The 20,113-nt window shown below is 39.9% G+C and overlaps 1 protein-coding gene across 1 annotated transcript; it reads right to left on the bottom strand.

Moving 5' to 3' along the window:
• Positions 1-1,566: 1,566 nt before the first annotated feature.
• il21r.1 (interleukin 21 receptor, tandem duplicate 1) lies at positions 1,567-19,450 on the bottom strand. Its single transcript, XM_075466832.1, has 9 exons — positions 19,393-19,450; positions 18,570-18,679; positions 18,292-18,403; positions 16,408-16,595; positions 15,054-15,184; positions 13,877-14,066; positions 13,495-13,576; positions 8,040-8,133; positions 1,567-2,637 (listed from the first exon to the last, which is right to left on the bottom strand). The coding sequence occupies exons 2-9, from the start codon at positions 18,625-18,627 to the stop codon at positions 1,894-1,896; spliced, it is 1,599 nt and encodes a 532-aa protein (XP_075322947.1). The 5' UTR covers positions 18,628-18,679; positions 19,393-19,450; the 3' UTR covers positions 1,567-1,893.
• Between the last annotated feature and the right edge of the window lie 663 nt (positions 19,451-20,113).

The following is a 20,113-nucleotide window of genomic DNA, read 5'->3' as shown; positions in this document are numbered from 1 at the left end:
TTCAGATTCTTCAAGAATTAAGTTTGAAATGAAACCAAGGCTTGTTTTAGTCTAACTGAGCATATACATGCAGGAGTTATTCAGTCCCTGACCACATTATCTGGGTGTGTCAGTCCGTTTTGGATGATTTTGGTCTGACTAATGCACCGCTTTTAGTCGTAGTTTGACGTACTTTGTGGGGTGAGGACGAAACCTGAGTAATGCTCCGTGTTTTAAGGGAAATGGATTAAAGGCTTTGGATCGGCACAAACTTCACAGTAGCACAGGGGAACATAATGTGAACCTGAATCATTAATCCAACTATGAAAAAAGAAAGCTATACTCATGCAAACACTGCATTCAGAACAGGCAGCAGCTGTTATGTTACTGTGCATGTTAAACAAAGCAGATTTGTGAAGAAAAGTTCTATAAACACCATGTTTTATAGTCTTTTATTCATCAATGCAAACAAATGGCTGGAAAGGAAAGAAAATATAGTGCCAAATCCCAACAGATACAGTGTTTTAAACTGACAAGCAATGAATCCTGACCTAAAACCGATTGAAAACCATTGAAATGAGCTGAAATTGCAAAAATTGGCGGGATTGAAAGAGTTTGAAGACAAGCTGCAGTGGCGGAAACTACCAGCAGAGAGGTGCAAGAAGCTCAAAAAAAAAAAAAGCTGTTGTTGCATTTTTCTCTTCATCTACTTTCTGCATACACATGAGAAATGATCATTTTTACATTAAAAGATAATATTTTTCTTTTTTTTTTACTTACTCACAAAACAGGATGACTGGTGGTTTTATAGATAAACTACATGTGCTGAGAAACAGACATCGCATATCTTGATAAGAAGGTGAGCATGCTGTTCGAGCCGTTGAAGCATGCAGAAAAAGAGCTAAAAATCAAAGCCACATGCAATCACTTCATATTCGCCAACACTAACATGCTTCATGTAGATAATCAGACTTTCTAAGTGTTTTATTTGCAGGGATGTTATTTACATTTCTTCATTCATGAAGAAATGTAAATAACAGACATTTGCAGGTTTAAGAACTTGCTTCCGTCAGCTGTTCTTAAAGAATACAGTGAAAACATTTAAAAGAAATAGGGCTGGGTGAGTTAACTCGTTATTATCGCTCAGTAATTATTTAACGCCGATAAATATTTTATCGTGCATTAACGCAGGTTTTATTATTTATTTTATTTAGTTATTAAAAGTTATTTAAAGTCTGTTGCTCACAGGCTTTTATTTTGTAAAAGTCTGTTGCTCACAGGCTTTTATTTTGTAAAAGTCTGTTGCTGTCTGCTGCGGAACCGGAAAAGAAAGTAATCGGCGGATCCACCAAACATGGAGAAGTGTACGGAACTTTTACTCGGCCATTTTCATTTGAAAGTTCTTCCAGACGGCGGAGTCGACAGAACCAAAGTCATCTGTAAACTCTGCCAAGTTGAATTGTCTTCTCAGCGTAGTAGTTCCAGTCTAAAATATCACTTAAAGGCAAAACACACAACTGATAGCAGCAAGTCATTCAAGGAAACAGACAGTGGAGCGAGGCTTCTACATAAAAACTACAGAAAGATGCTGATGTTAAAAGTGTGTTTGCACAACAAATGTTATGGCACTTTCATTCATATGGCAGCACATTTAAAATAAAGCTAAATGCTAAAAGCTATACACTACTTTTGGATTCATTTTTGGATTTTGCGTAAAAATTCGATTAATCGCAATTAATCAGGGAAATCATGTGATTAATTAGATTAAACATTTTAATCGTTGCCCAGCCCTAAAAAGAAAAGAATCAGACTACATACATAGAACTTTAACACATGCATTTTTTTATGAAAGCATCAACAGGGATGTCCGTGCTTTAACCTCGTGTCCCACATACATGCAGGAGGCTCCAACAACTACGTCTCGTGGAGCTCGTTGCTCACAGCGTCTTCCTGGATTGGGCTACATATCATCCACTGCTTGACATAGTTGGAGTTTGAGTTTTTGTGCTCCTGAAATGAGTCCATCTGCTCTGCCTGGTTGGAGTCTGAAACTCCGGGGCTGCCGCACTCTCCAAAACCGCTGTCGATGGTGTCCAAGTCCACGTTAGGGTAGCCGTCCTCCGACTGCTCATTAGACACAAATGAGTTGAGCGACACCCTCTCTGGTTCATTAAACTGGGCCTGTGGCTGGAAATGTATGTTTTCCACAAATAAGTCATCAGCTATCTGGTTGTGGTGATGAGGTGGAATCCCACTTTGTCGGACCACCTGTGAGTCCTCCAGATTGTATCCAGCGTGCTGTCTGTTGGCATCTCCGAACGAGCCGAAGCTTTCTCCATCCTGGTAGCTTCTGAGGGAGCTCTGCGACCCGACTCCCTCCTCAAACTCTTCTCCAGAAAGGGTCACGGTGTGAATGGAGATGTGGCCGATGGAGTGGCCGGTCCCCTGGGAGCTGCCGCTGTCCTGGAGGTGCAGCTGCAGGCTGCTGGGATGCTGAGGCATGCAGAGGAACTGACCATCCTCCCTGGTTTCGACGTCCTGACCGTAGCTTTGCTTCTCGCTGCTCCAGTGAAGGATGTCGTGCTTCTCACTCACCATCTTAACGCTTGCGTTGATGCTCAGGTAATCGTACTCGTTGAATACGGGCTTCACCCACTCCTACAACAGAGCAAATGGAAAACATTTTTATTTTATGAGTTATAAGGTTAGCTGAACGCTTCGTCAAATCAAATCAAATTTATTTGTAGCACATTTCATGTACAAAACAATTCAAAGTGCTTCACATAAAATAAAAGTATTGCAGCAGGGAGTGGAAGAAGCATTAAAAATACATAACAACAAATAAAATAATTAAAATGATTAAAAACCAGCAACAGTCCAGATAAGTTCAAAGATATCGTGCAGATTTCATGCATAGACACATGAGAAAAGAAATGTCTTTAACCTGGATTTAAAAATGTCTCCATTTGGTGAAAGTTTAATCTCCACTGGCAGTTTGTTCCACTTGTTTGCAGCATAACAGCTAAATGCTGCTTCTCCATGTTTAGTCTGGACTCTGGACTGGACCAGCTGACCTGAGTCCTTGGATCTAAGAGCTCTGCTGGCTTTATATTCTCTGAACACATCACAGATTGTAAACCATCAGCAGGCTTTTAAAATCTTTTCTGTGACTGACTGGAAGCCAGAGTAAATGTATCTGACTGAGCCTGGTCTCAAATTTGTCCATCCGGTTCGTCGTTCTTGGCGCAGCCAAGTTACAAAAATCGACTGGTGCACGACCACGCGCTGCGCCGCCTTTTCAGGGCAAAGGCCAGGCCTGAAACGCCATTTTGACGTCACGGTCCGCCACCGCCGTGAGCGACGCGTCAACTGTAACTACTGTAACACTTCCATGGTCTCTCTACGGAGTCAGCCTTGCTCAAAGTGTCCAGTGACATTCTGATGTCTGCTGATTCGGCAGTTCTCTTAGATCTGTCCTCAGCCTTTGATGTCTGTCAGGTTCAGTTCTACACTGGTTCTCGTCGTACCTTTCTGGGCGTAGTTTAAGTGTCACAGCTAACCAAATAAGGTCTGAGTCAGCAGATCTGTTGTGTGGAGTGCCTCAAGGTTCTGTCTTGGGTCCTGTATTATTTTTTGCTGTATTTGATCCCTTTGGGAAAAATCAACCAGAGATTTTCTGATGTCTCGTACCACATATTTGCTGATGATATCCAGCTTTACTGCTCTTTCAAGCCAACTGAGCTCCAGAGGCTAAATTCCTCAGTTCATTGTTTCCGAAGGATATCAATAACACAGCTATGGAGGTGGATGAGGAGGTTCTAAGAAGGGATGTAGCTGATACTGAGGTGAACAGGCCAGTTAGAGAGAGAAATATGGAGCAGAAAGATAGAGTTAAGTGGCCTAGGGCAAATAGTTACAAAGAATGGGAGGCAGTCAATAAAGATTTGTCAATAATATTGGGTAGGTTAGGAGGAAATGCAAGCGATAGGCTAGAGAAGATGGGAGATATAATTTATTCCTATGGTGTAGAGAGATTTGGGGTGCAAGATAGAAAGAGGGTTGAAACAGTACATTTAGGTAAGTCTAGACGGCAAAAAGAGATGGAGAAATTGGTTAAGGAAAGAAGAAATTTAAGAAAGCGGTGGAAAAAAGCTACAGAAGAAGAGAGTGAGGGAATTAATGTTTTGCAGGAAGAACTGAGAGGCAGGCTAGCAATACTTAGAAGGGCTGAATGTCTTAGGAAAAAGAGAAAGAAGAAAGAATATGTAAGGACGGCATTTTATAGGGACCCGTTCAAGTTTGTTAAAGGGTTGTTTTACCAGGAAAAGGGAGGGCAGCTTAAGGCAACAAAGTTAGAGGTGGAAGAGGATCTAAGAAATACATATTCAGATCTTGAGCAGCGTACACTGATGAAAGGAGGTTCCCACCTGATGACCCCAATGATATGTTGGTCAGCACTGCTCATTGATCTATATAATACGGAGTGTAGGGAATTATTCACTGAGTCTGGTCCTTTATTTTATTTTATTTTATTTTTTATTTTCTTTAGCACAAGTTTCTTGTGTTTATATATAGAATTTGGTGGAGATAAAACGATGGCTAAATGATAACACTTCGCAGCTAAATGTGGACAAAACAGAAAAACTGGTTGTTGCCCCTGATGACTCCATTCCAGGGATTAACCAGTACTTGGGTGACTTGGGCCGGTCTGTTAAACCGAGCCTAAGAAACCTGGGTGTTGTGTTTGACAAAGACACGTCAAACAGCTGACCAAAAACTGCTTTTATCAACTGAGGAAAATCTCCAAACTCAGGAAAACGGTGACACAAAATGATTTGGAGCCGATCATTCCTGCATTTGTGTCTTCACGTTTAGACTATTGTAATAGTTTGTTTGTGAAGCGCTTTGTGACCCTGGTCTGTGAAAGGCGCTGTACAAATAAAGCTTACTTACTTACTCTGAACTTGTTCTATGCTTTACCCTGATGAATACATGTAGAACTTAATGTTTGCACCAGGGTTTCTTACTGCGCTGACCTTTAATTGTCGTTCCTTTCTCACGAATCCTTCTGAATAAAACACTCTTCTAAGAATGCAAATATAAAATAACTGCAGGATAACTTCCACAAAATAAAGAAGAAGTTATAGAATAAGTGTGGTAAAACTCATGCACTGAAATAAAAGGCACAAACAGCAGCACGTGCACATTCTTCTGTATTTCAGTACCCACATAATCATGAATCAGTCTTGACGCCACGGCCACCACATCCTGACACAAAGAGCTCATAGATATCACTAAATCTCTTTATCACAGACGTCTGCATTGTGCACTACAGAGAGTACAGGAAAGTACAGTCACTTTCCAAAGGAAACTTTCCGTCAACCCAAGTTTTTTATACACATTTATAAGTACATGTATATGTGATATTACGTTTTTATCACAAATCTACAAGTTAAACAGCCCTAAGAAGTTCTGAGAGTATTGAATCCGAAACACAATACTTCAAACTTGACTGATAGATTTAGGAAACACACAAATACAGTGGTGGAAATAAAAAATAAGACCTCTTCTTTCAGTTTTGAGATACTGCACATCGGTCCCTCCCACTCTGACTGCAGGCTGCAGCTGATATTTGCTGCAGCAGCACCCCCTGCTGCATGGTGTGTGTAAGTGCACGCATCTCCCGATTAACTCACATGTATTACTAATGAAAGCAATTTTGTTATTGTTATAACTTTGATACAATATTTTACAGTGTAAAAGTCTTGATGTCTCCCTCCTCTTCATCTTATACCTGATCACCTGTGTTTTTAGTTTTTTTTAAAGCCAAAAATAACTGAAATTGTCTAACCAACAGTGCAATAATCTTCCTTTTTTAATTTTAATCTTACTTTATACTTAAATTTATATACATATTATTATTTATTATTATCACCATTATTACTATTATTATTATTTTCATTACTATTACTAGTATACTAATATTATAACATTACTATTATTATTATTATTATTATTATTATTATTATCATTATTATTATCTTTATACGGGTGCTGGTGTTTTCCACTGTGCAAGTAAGATGGAGATTTTAATTTCCCTGACGGAACCTCCCAAAGGGATTAATAAAGTCGTCTGTCTATCTATCTATCTATCTATCTATCTATCTATCTATCTATCTATCTATCTATCTAAATATAATTCAAATGTATAAATGAGCCACCCAACACCAGGGATGAACCAATGTTGTGTCTACACGTATCAGAGAGAAATGAACTGATTTCAAATTCTATCTTTAAGCACTTTGATACTTGTAGTCTTTCTCAAAGATACACACACACACACACACACACATATATAAATATATATATACATATATGTCTATAGAATGGGCTCCATGGAAGGGTGGCTGTCAAGAAGCCGTTCTTAAGGAAGATCCACATCCAAAGAAGAGCTTTGGGATGTCCTTCAAGAAGCCTGGAGAACTATTCCTGAAGACTCCTTAAAGAAAGGACAGAAAGCTCGTCTGAGAGGGTTCAGGCTGTGCTGGAGGAGAAAGGAGCTCAGAGCAGATATTCATTTTAAAGCTGCTCAGAACTGAACTAACTCTGGTTCTGCCTCAGATTCTGGGTTTATATCCATGTTTGAACATGTTTCCATGGAAACAGCTGCAGATATTCACTTTAAAGCTGCTCAGAACTGAACTAACTCTGATTCTGCCTCAGATTCTGGGTTTATATCCACGTTTGAACATGTTTCCATGGAAACAGCTGCAGATATTCACTTTAAAGCTGCTCAGAACTGAACTAACTCTGATTCTGCCTCAGATTCTGGGTTTATATCCATGTTTGAAGATGTTTCCATGGAAACAGTTGCAGATATTCACTTTAAAGCTGCTCAGAACTGAACTAACTCTGATTCTGCCTCAGATTCTGGGTTTATATCCATGTTTGAAGATGTTTCCATGGAAACAGCTGCAGATATTCACTTTAAAGCTGCTCAGAACTGAACTAACTCTGATTCTGCCTCAGATTCTGGGTTTATATCCATGTTTGAAGATGTTTCCATGGAAACAGTTGCAGATATTCACTTTAAAGCTGCTCAGAACTGAACTAACTCTGATTCTGCCTCAGATTCTGGGTTTATATCCATGTTTGAACATGTTTCCATGGAAACAGCTGCAGATATTCACTTTAACGCTGCTCAGAACTGAACTAACTCTGATTCTGCCTCAGATTCTGGGTTTATATCCATGTTTGAACATGTTTCAGTGAATCCCTGCAGCCGTTTCCTGTTTTCATAAGTAAGAGTTAAGTGGCTTAACAAAGAAAAAACACGTTTAAGCTTATTAGAATTGTACATAGGAGACAAACACTATTTTTGCCTTTTTGCACATGTTTTGCTGAGTTATGTTCCTGTTTTTCTGGAAATATATAAAGAATCAACGGATGGTGCGAACAGTTGATATAACTGTGTTCTTTTTTCCACAAGTAGGAATCTCTAAAAAAGTCTACATCTACATTTCTAATCTTTTAATAATCCTGATACAATAAGATACAGGATAAAAGTCTAACTATTCTGTAGCTATTTCAGGCAACATATATGTCAAAGGTGTCTTTTGAAGGGTAAGAGTTTGGGGAAAGTACAAAAGGTGATGGAAGATGAAGAATAAGATAATCATAAAACATTAGTGAGACATTAAAAAAAAAACTGAAACCACAACATTTTCTCCCTGTGTCCCCGTCAGGTAAAAAACAGGCTGTTTTTAGTGTGAGACAAGGGCAAATCAAAGAGCTGAAACACACATTCTGGGGGTATTTTCCACCGTGGTGGAACAGGTCTGACTGTCATACACAAATATCTGCCCACAGCATGTCAGACGGATAATGAAAGGCCTCTTGAAGCCCCTGCACAATGAGTCATTCGTATCACGGAGTCCCTTAAATGTGAAGTCAAGGGAAAAACCCAGCAAACACACTCCAGATGCACTGAAAGTCCCATCTTGGGCAACACCTGCTGGGCAGATTTGGAAGTGCGACGGGCTGATTTTGCTTTCCCTTACCGTGAAGTTCCCGCCGTGGTTTTTGTACAGGGGCTTGAAAAACTCATTCGGCCTGGGGTAGGATGTGATCCTTCTAAGTTTCTTCTGCCAACACCTGCAACAAAAGAAAGGACAAATATCACTTATACGTAGGAGCCGTGTTGATTTTAACTTAGCTGAGACCAGAAGCAGAAGAACTCTTAATCATAACCGCACTGGAAAAAATGCCCCTCCAAAAATAAGTAAAAAAAACAACAAATACAAGACGTTTTTGCTTGAAATAAGCAAAAAAATCTGCCAATGAAACTAGTGAAAATCGGCTTGTCAAGATTTCTTGAAATAAGATGTGATATTTAGGACTTATGAGATAAAAGTGATCTTGAAATTAGCTTAAAAACCTCTTCAAATGTCAAAAAAAGCTTGTTTCATATGATATGCGACTCAAAACAATTTGTTTTCAAGACTTTTTCATTTAACAAGATATTCCAGATGTATTGTCTTCAAACAAGTCCCTATATCTGGCTGAAATAGTACTTGTTAGGCAGTTGTGTCTTATATTAAGTGTAATGAGATATTTTGACTAGAAATGAGACAAATATACTTGGTAAGACTTTGATTTTTTTCCAGTGCATGGCTTGTTACACTGGAAAAAATGCCCCTCCAAAAATAAGTAAGAAAAACAACAAACACAAGATGTTTTTGCTTGAAATAAGCAAAAAAATCTGCCAATGGAACTAGTAAAAAATCGGCTTGTCAAGATTTCTTGAAATAAGATGTGATATGAACACATTGACTCCCAAGTCACATAAAACTATGTTTTTACTGCCCATGCGTTGGCTCCCACATGGTAAAAATACGTTTTTACGTTTTTTTTTAATGGAAAAATCTAAGTCTAAGGAGGCGGTCTTATGAACAGGTTAGCTTTGCAACATGCGACACGACGCAAATCCTCTGACCCGGATATGTAAGTATCTAAAGTGCGACAGGCTGAAAGAGCGCACGTTTCACAAAAGCCCCGATATCTCAGTTTGTTGTTGATTTTGGTGGATACCCGCCTTGGTTTAGCTAAGGATAGCTCGCTAATGGCGGCACCTAGAGACACGCAGTTTTGACCCACATAGAGCTTAAAGTCTCAGCTTTCAAACGAGCCATCACACGTTTCAGTGGCCCTATCAGATAATATGCTATGACTGTACAAAAAACGTCAAAAAATGGTTTAGAACACTGGGAGTCTACGACATAATTCTGTAAAAACTGCCGGTATTCAATGTGTTAAGGACTTTTGAGATAAAAGTGATCTTGAAATTAGCTTAAAAACCTCTTCAAATGTAAAAAAAAGCTTGTTTCAAATGATATGTGACTCAAAACTATTTATTTTCAAGACTTTTTCATTTAACAAGATATTCCAGATGTATTGTATTAAAACAAGTCCCTATATCTGGCTGAAATAGTACTTGTTAGGCAGTTGTGTCTTATATTAAGTGTGATGAGATATTTTAACTAGAAATGAGACAAATATACTTGGTAAGACTTAAATTTTTTCCACTGCAGTAATGCTGATGGCATAAAACAGCTTTCGTGTGAACGATTACGGCGAATTCATGAGTCACAGCCAGATCTTAAGAGTTTGATAATAAATCAGCCCACACAGTTCTTTATCAAGTAAAACGTCAACAAAACCGCTTTACTGTACATTATCATCAAGAGTTCCATCATCAAGCGCAGCCTTTGGTTTCCACGTTAAACTAAAGTTCATCTTGCTTTGATGTTTTAAAGGGGGGTGGCTGAAAATAAAGTGATCTTCAGTGACCAAACACACACAGAGGTTATCTTCTAACTAACCTTATCATATGTGACAGTGAGCTGTGTATACGCAGCCATGTCCTCATAAAGTACGAAGACTTTCCCAAAGTTTTAAACCCTTTTACATCATTTCGTGAAGTCCGCTTCCTTCTCCAGGTTACGCATGACTGTGGAAATGCTGCTCGTATCAAATCAAAATCAAATCAAGTTTATTTGTAGCACATTTCATGTAAAATCGGCTTGTCAAGATTTCTTGAAATAAGATGTGATATTTAGGACTTTTGAGATAAAAGTGATCTTCAAATTAGCTTAAAAACCTCTTCAAATGTCAAAAAAAGCTTGTTTCATATGATATGTGACTCAAAACAATTTGTTTTCAAGACTTTTTCATTTAACAAGATATTCCAGATGTATTGTCTTCAAACAAGTCCCTATATCTGTCTGAAATAGTACTTGTTAGGCAGTTGTGTCTTATATTAAGTGTAATGAGATATTTTGACTAGAAATGAGACAAATATACTTGGTAAGACTTTGATTTTTTCCAGAGTATAAAGAGAAACAAATAAAATAATTTAAATGAATTTAAAAACAAGCAACAGTCCAGATAAGTTCAAAGATATCGTGCAGATTTCATGCATAGACACATGAGAACAGAAATGTCTTTAACCTGGATTTAAAAATGTCTCCATTTGGTGAAAGTTTAATCTCCACTGGCAGTTTGTTCCACTTGTTTGCAGCATAACAGCTAAATGCTGCTTCTCCATGTTTAGTCTGGACTCTGGACTGGACCAGCTGACCTGAGTCCTTGGATCTAAGAGCTCTGCTGGCTTTATATTCTCTGAACATATCACAGATTTTAAACCATCAGCAGGCTTTTAAAATCTATTCTGTGACTGACTGGAAGCCAGAGTAAAGATTTTAAAGCTGCTGTGATGTGTTCAGATCTCTTAGTCCGGGTTAAAACTCCAGCAGCAGCGTTCTGGATGAGCTGCAGATGTTTAATGCTCTTTTTGGGAAGTCCAGTTAAAAGAGCGTTACAGTGATGGAGTCTGCTGGAGATGAATGCATGGATGAGTTTCTCCTGGTCTGTTTGGGAGAGGAAACCTTTAATTCTGCTGATGTTTCTGAGGTGGTAAAAAACTGTTTGTTAAACTGTATCCTGAACTCTCATAAAATATGATCTTTACGCCTACAATAGATCTAAATTAGTTACGTTTACGCTGTCAAGGCAAGCTGAAGTTGTTTTAGACGTGTTTATTCGGCTTTAACGACTTTTCTGAGGGGCTCTGGCGTCGTCCTGCTGAAATAACCACCGAGCTCCCGGGAAAAGACGTCACCTGGATGGCAGCATCTGTCTCTGCAGAACTCCAACATCCAGCTCTGCATCAGTGGCACCTTCACACAGATGAAGCCCTCCCTGCCATGGACCCTGATGCCCCCCCACACCTTCACACAGATGAAGCCCTCCCTGCCATGGACCCTGATGCCCCCCCACACCGTCACACAGATGAAGCCCTCCCTGCCATGGACCCTGATGCCCCCCCACACCTTCACACAGATGAAGCCCTCCCTGCCATGGACCCTGATGCCCCCCCACACCTTCACACAGATGAAGCCCTCCCTGCCATGGACCCTGATGCCCCCCCACACCATCACACAGATGAAGCCCTCCCTGCCATGGACCCTGATGCCCCCCCCACACCTTCACACAGATGAAGCCCTCCCTGCCATGGACCCTGATGCCCCCCCACACCGTCACACAGATGAAGCCCTCCCTGCCATGGATCCTGATGCCCCCCCACACCGTCACACAGATGAAGCCCTCCCTGCCATGGATCCTGATGCCCCCCCACACCTTCACACAGATGAAGCCCTCCCTGCCATGCACCCTGATGCCCCCCCACACCAGATGAAGCCCTCCCTGCCATGGACCCTGATGCCCCCCCCACACCATCACAGACGCTGGCTTTAAACCTTTCTCTGATCACAGCCTGGATGCTCTTTCTCAGCAGTTTGTCCCAGCAGCAGCTGAAACGTGGACTCATCTGCCCACAGAACACGTGTCCACTGTCTTTCTGTCCATCTGAGACCAGCTGGTGTCCACAGAACTGAGAGGTCACATTTCTGGATGCATGCCGTGCTGCCTGAGGGAGATTTCCTCCCGCTACTGAACTTTTTCATAAAAATATGCTCTGCAGATGCTGAAAGATCCCAATTCTTTGCAGTCTTTGAAATTAAAAATATAATTTTTGAAACAAATTGATGATTCTCCGGCAGTTTGGCACAAAGTGGGGAGCTACCACCCATCCTCGGGCAGTTTGACATCTCCACCAGGCAGCAAAGGCTCATAAAATGGAGGCTTCACAGGTCGTACTCCGATGTGGGATCACACTGTACCTTATAAACTAACTAGGGCTGGGTGAGTTAACGCGTTGATTATTTAACGCCGACATATATTTTATTGAGCATTAACGCAGTTTAAAAAAAAAAAAAAAAAAAGTAATTATTTTTGGGGGCTTTTGTGCCTTTAATGGATAGGAAAGTTATTATTTATGTTATTATTGTAAAAGTCTGTTGCTCACAGGCTTTTATTTTGTATAAGTCTGTTGCTGTCTGCTGTGGAACAGGAAAAGAAAGTAATCGGCGGATCCACCAAACATGGAGAAGGGTACGGAACTTTTACTCGGCCATTTTCATTTTAAAGTTCTTCCAGACGGCGGAGTCGACAGAACCAAAGTCATCTGTAAACTCTGCCAAGTTGAATTGTCTTCTCAACGTAGTAGTTCCAGTCTAAAATATCACTTAAAGGCAAAACACACAACTGATAGCAGCAAGTCATTCAAGGAAACAGACAGTGGAGCGAGGCTTCTACATAAAAACTACAGAAAGATGCTGATGTTAAAAGTGTGTTTGCACAACAAATGTTATGGCACTTTCATTCATATGGCAGCACATTTAAAATAAAGCTAAATGCTAAAAGTTATACACTACTTTTGGATTCATTTTTGGATTTTGCGTACAAATGCGATTAATCGCGATTAATTAGATTAAACATTTTAATCGTTGCCCAGCACTAAAACTAACATTGAATTCTAAAGCCAGCTCGAAAATTGACAGGAAGCATCACGGTATGAATGCATGATTGAACACCGTATAGCACCTCTCTGCTTTACTTTGAGCTACATCAACCAACTAAACTCACAAATGACTGAGCAACCAGGCAGAATGCATGTGCTGCCACCACAGATAAGACTAACTGTGGAGTTCTCATGTCAGCCGTGCTTTTAAATAAGAATTAAAAACGTGAGCCAGTGTCTCTCACAGCAGATTCTAAAAGAATAGGAGAGCAAACAGCAGCATACAGCTGACACTTCTGCATGACTTCCTATGTCTGCTGAGCTGCTTCGGTGCAACGCTGTGCTGCACGAACAGCGCCGCCGTGGTTTCTCTACATGTGGGAGGTGATGCCAGGAAAGTGTAGATCGATGCAGTGAAACGCTTTGCTAATCGTTTACTGGAAGACAACATGAAGGTGACCTTAAGCCTGATCTAGGCTGCATTTAATCCGGCTATGTTGGATGGATATGGTGAAACTCAAAGGAGAAGCTTTGTTCAGTGCTGACGCAGCACTGTTGAGGCTGCAGGAAACTCAAAGTTTATCCAAAGTACTCACGGTTTTTGTAGGTATCCCAGCAACAGGAGGCCCAGGAGAAAAATGATGGGCAGCGAGATGTACACCCAAAATATATTCATTCCTGGAACACAGAAAGGATTCTATTAAAACCTTTTGGTGTGACTCAAACATTCACTTGTTTCAGGATATTTAACCTTTTGAGCGGTTTGAGGTATTTTTTCTACAGCTAAACATGGTAGTGGGTCACTTTTGACCCGCAAGACAACAGGAGGGTTAAAGGGACAGTTAGCCTCTTTTGACATGAAGCTGTATGACATCCCATATTTGCAACATCCTTTATGAACATTTTCTGAGCTGAGTTCCAGCCTTGTTTTGGTTTTGAAGACATTCTGTAATTCAAGTTGAAAATCTGCTCCTCTACCTTCAACGAGCGCAGCGGCTCCTGAGCTTCTCTGTTCTGCACTGGAGGTCCACTCGCTCCACGGACCCTGCAGGAAATACTCCGGACACATTCGGGCCTGAACATCCACCACGAAGTTCACATGTGGCTGCAGTGTTTTCCGGTCCAACAGAAGATATTCTTTTTCCACTTGAAGCATACGAGTAGCTTTCTGTGAGGGTGGAAATCACCATGAGGGGGACTTTACTCAACTCAACTTTATTTATAGAGCCCTTTAAAAACAGCCGTGGCTGAAACAAAGCGCTGTACATACACTCTCAGAAATAGGGCTACAGTACGAGTCCTTTTATGTCCCCTGAGGTACAATCTATACTAATGTACCCCCAAGGGTTAATTATTGGACCTAATGGTACATATATATGTATGTATGTATGTACTCAAGTGGTAAAAAGTACATGTATGTACCTTTGTGAGGGTCCAAAAGGTACATATATGTACTCAAGTGGTAAAAAGTACCTATATGTACCTTTTTGAGGGTCTAAAAGGTACTCAATATATGTACTCAAGTGGTAAGAGGTACATATATGTACTTTTTTGAGGGTTCAAAAGGTACATATATGTACTCAAGTGGTAAAAGGTACATATATGTACCTTTTTGAGGGTGCAAAAGGTACATATATGTACTCAAGTGGTAAAAAGTACCTATATGTACTCTTTTGAGGGTCCAAAAGGTACATAAATGTACCTTTTTGAGGGTCCAAAAGGTACATATAGGTACTCAAGTGGTAAAAAGTACCTATAGGTACCCTTTTGAGGGTCCAAAAGGTACCTATATGTACTTTTTTTTCTACATGCTGGGGTATAATAGACAGCCTGTGTTGGGCTACTTCAGAATAAGGGTACAAAATTGCCACCAGAGGTACAAGATTGGTCTCTGTAAGCTACAAACTACAAGGGGACAAAACTATACCTTCTGAGGGTACTGCCCCAGTGACAAGCCATCGTACCCCTAAAGGTACAATTCTGTACTTTATTTTCTGAGAGTGTGAATAACAACACGAAGTAGAAGGCATAAAAAATAAGAACAATGTAAAAACAATAAAAACAATAACAGAAACAGAGTCTCATGCTGGATTAAAAGCCAGGGAATAAAAACGGGTTTTAAGAGGAGTTTTAAAATAAAGGACTCTTTGTGTACCTGCAGCAGGTCTCCAGCTGTCCTCACGCGGACCCTGTAGGTGAGACAGTGTGTGGTGTTGTTGTTCCAGGTGACGTTGTACAGCTTATCGGTGTTTGCCACTCTCACATTAAAAGGGGGCTCAGGTTTCACTGTGAAAACAGGCCCAGGGAAGGGGGGGGAAAGAACACAAGGTGAAAATGAAAGTATACATATGACAGCAATGCTCTATGCCACAAGTGGCAGTTGGATATTGTTTTTAGGTCATGTGTGACGGAGGAGGGTAAAACAGGTGGGTGGAGGTTTTGAGGAAGTTGCCCAAAGTGTTTATAGGTCTATACTTTCAAACATAACAGTGACATGAAAAGAAAAGAGCCTTCTTTTATTAACACTGTTGGTGATAAATTGGTGATAATCAAAGAAAGAGAAATGGATTAGCCCTCATAGCTGATTTAAAACACAACTTAATTTCTGAAAGGGGACATTTTTGTCTCCTTTTAAAACAACTTAAAAACATCATATGTTAATATTGTTTTCTGCTTTTTTTTCTATAAATCTTTTATTCCACTTCAGTTCTGATCAAAGCTACCAAGTTTTCAATGATTCATTCCTGATTTTAAAAAAAACTCCTTAATTTCTGAAAAGGGACATTTTTGTCCCCTTCTAAAATGATCCCCAAAATACAATATGTTAATATTTTTTTCCACTTTTTCTGGCTTTTATAGACAAAAATGTCCCTTTTCAGAGGTTTTTTTATTTATTTATCTTTTAAATCAGGCATAACAAAAAAATGAAAAATCCCTAAATCCCATCAATGTTGTTGCTAATCATTGACATATCCCAGACCATAATTATCCCTACTCAATAATTCCACTTTGGATTCCATATTTTGAAAATACTGGCACCTAAAGGCTTAAAATTTGGGCTAAAAAGTTCAAATTGGCATCTAAAGGGTTAATTTTTTTTAAATAATTGAAAACTTTGTGTTTATGATCAGAACTGAAGTGGAATAAAAGATTCATGAAAAAAAAAGTGGAAAAAAATATTAATATATGATGTTTTTAGGTCATTTTAAAAGGGGAGTTTTTTTTCTACACAATGAAAAATTGCATTGTATATGATGTGTGTTCGAAATTCGAAAAAATACTCAAAAATGCACAACTGGACCAAATATGATGAGTATCACTATTTCCAGTGTGAGATTAGAGGAGAAAGTACACCCCAAGTGGCCAAAAATGTCCCCTATCAGGGATTAGGGTTAAACTTCTGACTAAGTTCTGGGTTCTATCACCTTTTATATATCAGAGTCGTCACTTCAGCAGAAATTACTAATAACGAGATGTCTGCTTGAGTTGTTATTATGAGTTGAACCTACCTATATCAGCCAGAACCCAGCTTGATGACTCACTGGCCTGCGTCATTGCTCGACTGTCTTGCAGGTAAGCTGTTGCCACGCAGGATGTTCCCACAGAGGCAACGTCGTCCAGCTCCTCCTGGAGGATCGTGCACCAGGAACGAGGCGGTTTGATGGCGCAGCCGCCACTAACCACAAGCTCGTAGTCGCTGTAACAAACAAACTGTGAGTTGAGATGTGCAATGGTGTCTGTCGGACATCTTAGTGGGTTCAGAGAGAGGCAAAGGCATCAAATTCCTTCAGCAAACAACGAATAAATCGCTTAAAATGAAGCTTTTAAGTGCGTTTGTCTCAAAACCGCCTAAAAGCTCACAGAGATAGAAGTTATTTCAGATACAAAACCAAAAACATGTTTGATTTGTTAGCAAAATTGTTAGCAAAATTGTAATTATCACCATACTTTCTTCACACTAAACATGTACAGATTTCATGCCACACGTTTACATCTAAAAACAATTAACCAAATATAACATAAAGTGGCCTGTTTGGATTAATTAATAATAAAAAAAAACAACAAAACAAAAGTACACCAGTTACAGCAAATGGGATACAAAAGGTTCATCCGCTGGGAAATAAGAACTGATGATGTCACAGAGTTAGAAAACAGGTGGAAAACTACTTCGTTAGTGCAGATCGAAGCAAATAATTCATGTTTTTGTTACATCCAACACGGCGGAAGGCGTCTTTTTAACACCTGCACGAACGCCCGGAAGTTAGCAAATGGAAACTTCAAGAAAATTGGTATTTAACGCCTCGATCAGAGGTGTGACCAGAGTGTAATCTGTGGGTGGGCAGTTAACAATACCTGAAAAAAAAAAAAAAAAAAAAAGAAAATCGGTGGAAAACCACTACTATATCTTCAAGCATAATAATAATAATAATGATAGTAATATTTCAATTTGGTAATGAAAATATGGTCACACTAGCATAAATCATGACCGTCACTTTTGTTAGCAGCTTAAAGTAAACTCCCGCATAGCGTTGTGGTATTTGAATGGAGGAGGACTGACAGACACGCCCCCTATTCAAAGGAACCAACTGGAAAGCAGTTTTGACGATTGTTCTGCCCCTTAACCCCTTCGGCATGTTGCAAATATGTCCTATTTTGGAGGGTTTTTAGACCAGGACTTTAGGATGCAATAGCTTTTGTTTAACATGCTCCACATTCTCCATTGAGGGTTTAAATTCAAGTAGATACTTGGGGCAAGACATCCAGCCAACTCCAGCTTTTTATTACCTTCATTAAGTCTACATTTCAGATCATTATATACAACAAAAACATCCGAAAATGTGAAAATCGCCTTTTTTTTTCAGCAGCAAGGGGTTAAGGTTACGGAGGGGGGGAAACACGATAGCAAAAAAATAAATAAAGCTATAAACTTTGCAGATATATGCTTTTTTAAAATCACCACCTGCATTTATTCTATCAATACAAGAAACAAACAGAGATAATAAATCATGGCCTTTTTTCTGGCCAGTTTTCTTTGGATGGACAGGGCATTTCTCAGGGGGGCAGGACTTGTTCCTGGGGGGGCAGTGCCCCCCCCAAGCCCCGCCGTAGCCAGGCCCCTGGCCTCGATTGGGTGGTTCACGCGCACAGGTATAAGTACTCGACTAAGTGAAAATAAAAGAGGTGTAACACGAAATTAAACTTGAAAAGAACTGCTCTGGATGGGAGTCGGAGTCACAGATGTGGACTTGTTTTGCCTCCTTAAATAAGAGAGCACATCACTGTTTCATGTCCATATAAAGGACCCAACTGTTGGTTAAAGCTGGTGCTGCAGAAATGAGTGTTAAAAAAAACCCCATCTTCCTCTTCATAAACACTGACGCGACAACTTTTACCTGCAGCTGACGTTCAGAAGGACAGGATGTGTCGGCGCTGAGCCTGAGCAGGAACAGTTCAGTGTCTTAATGTAGTCAGTTGAGCAGGTCACAGCGCAGAAAGATGCAAATGCTGCTGGAAAGAAGGACGAGGTCAGATACAGAAGGTGCTTTAAAGATTAAATTACACTTTCGTGCTTTAAAAATGCATTTGATCTGGAATTGTCGTTGAAAATGATCTTCATAGATGTATATTAAAACAAAAGAGAAACACTCACTAAGCTAATAAGCCAACTTACCGCCATGAGCAAGAGTGAGGCCCCACAGCAACAATAAGGACACTGGTGTGGGAGCCATGGGGGTGACTCACTAGTATCAGCCACCTGCCAGACACAGCGAAACGCAGAAGCTGGAAGTGAATAAAAACGTACAGCTGTTACACCTTAATTACGTGGAAAAACCAAAAAAAAAAAGAAAAATAGCCTTTATATGTTGTGGCTAACACTGGGACAAAGGTTAGCATTTAAAACCAGACAGCTTCAAAAGTTTTGAACAATCCCAGAAGTGGCTAACGACCTCAACACTGTAAAAAATCTAAATCTTACCAAGTATATTTTTCTCATTGAGTATCTCATTACACTTGATATAAGACACAACTGCCTAACAAGCACCATTTCAGCCAGATATAGGGACTTGTTTTAATACAATACATCTTGAATATCTTGTTAAGTGAAAAAGTCTTAAAAACATCTTGTTTTGAGTCAGAAACTTCATGTTTCACATGAAACAAGCTTTTTTTTTTATTTGAAGAGGTTTTTAAGCTAATTTCAAGATCACTTTTAACTCAAAAGTCCTAAATATCACATTTTATTTCAAGAAATCTTGACAAGCCGATTTTCACTAGTTCCAATGGCAGATTTTTTGCTTATTTCAAGAAAAAACGTCTTGTATTTGTTGTTTTATAAATTATTTTTGGAGGGGCATTTTTTCCAGTGAACCTCATCAGCAATAATTAAATCATAATTAGCATCGTATTACATTAATACACAGAATTAAAAGGTATTTAAACCCTTAAAAAGGAACATTTTCTGTTCTCGTAGTTAAAAAACCCAGCAATCTTACCTTTTTTGAATGAAGAATTCTACAGCTCAGTGTGTGAAGAAGTCAACGGTGTCACTGATGAACTGCCGTCTGAGCACCGAGTGGAAGAATACTCACTGAGAGCGTCACTGGCAGTACCGTGACTAAGGATGTGGTTTGCATGCAGTGTGATGTGGTGCCTACCCACCACATCCAAATTACTGCTGTGAATATGCAGCAGATAACCAAACTTAGAAAAAGTCAACAGGAAGCTAAAAGCGCTGCACACAAAATGATGCAGTCATGGTGTCTGCCTCACCTACTTTTACCAAAAAAGAAAGACAAAAATAGATTTTTTTTTATTGGGCGTTGGGTTATAGGTTGGTTTTAAGTTTTCCACAGCTGGTTTCAGATAGATTTCCTTTCTTATCAGATTACGCAGCCTGCAAACAACACAATTAGACATTAGAAAGCTGCAAGCAGCTGTATGCCGGACCGAGATGTGCGCACGTTGGGGCATGCACTGGACGTCGTAGTCGCGCAGCTCTGCCCACACGCACGATACCCTCTGCGAACGTACGAGCACATAATAACCCCAATGCGGAGGGGTTTTTGAAAATTTCTAGGGGGCGCCACTGAGCCATTTTGATCCGCCCACACACGATTCCCTTTACATACGTACGAGGTCATCAGGGTGGACGTGTGTGCCAAGTTTCATGACTTTACGATGATGATAAGGCTTTCAAATCACAAACGCCATCAC

Source organism: Odontesthes bonariensis, chromosome 5 (assembly GCF_027942865.1).
Source record: "Odontesthes bonariensis isolate fOdoBon6 chromosome 5, fOdoBon6.hap1, whole genome shotgun sequence".
NCBI classification, from domain to species: Eukaryota; Metazoa; Chordata; class Actinopteri; order Atheriniformes; family Atherinopsidae; genus Odontesthes; species Odontesthes bonariensis.
Note: the sequence above shows the minus strand (reverse complement) of the source record. Positions and strands in the feature narration are given on the sequence as shown.

Coding starts and splice junctions, on each gene's coding strand:
- il21r.1 (XM_075466832.1), bottom strand. CDS start 18,627: ATGGCTCCCACACCAGTGTCCTTATTGTTGCTGTGGGGCCTCACTCTT. Junction 18,404..18,569: donor CCTCACTCTTGCTCATGGCG/GTAAGTTGGCTT, acceptor TCTTTCCAGCAG/CATTTGCATCTTTCTGCGCT. Junction 13,577..13,876: donor AGCCGCTGCGCTCGTTGAAG/GTAGAGGAGCAG, acceptor TCTGTGTTCCAG/GAATGAATATATTTTGGGTG.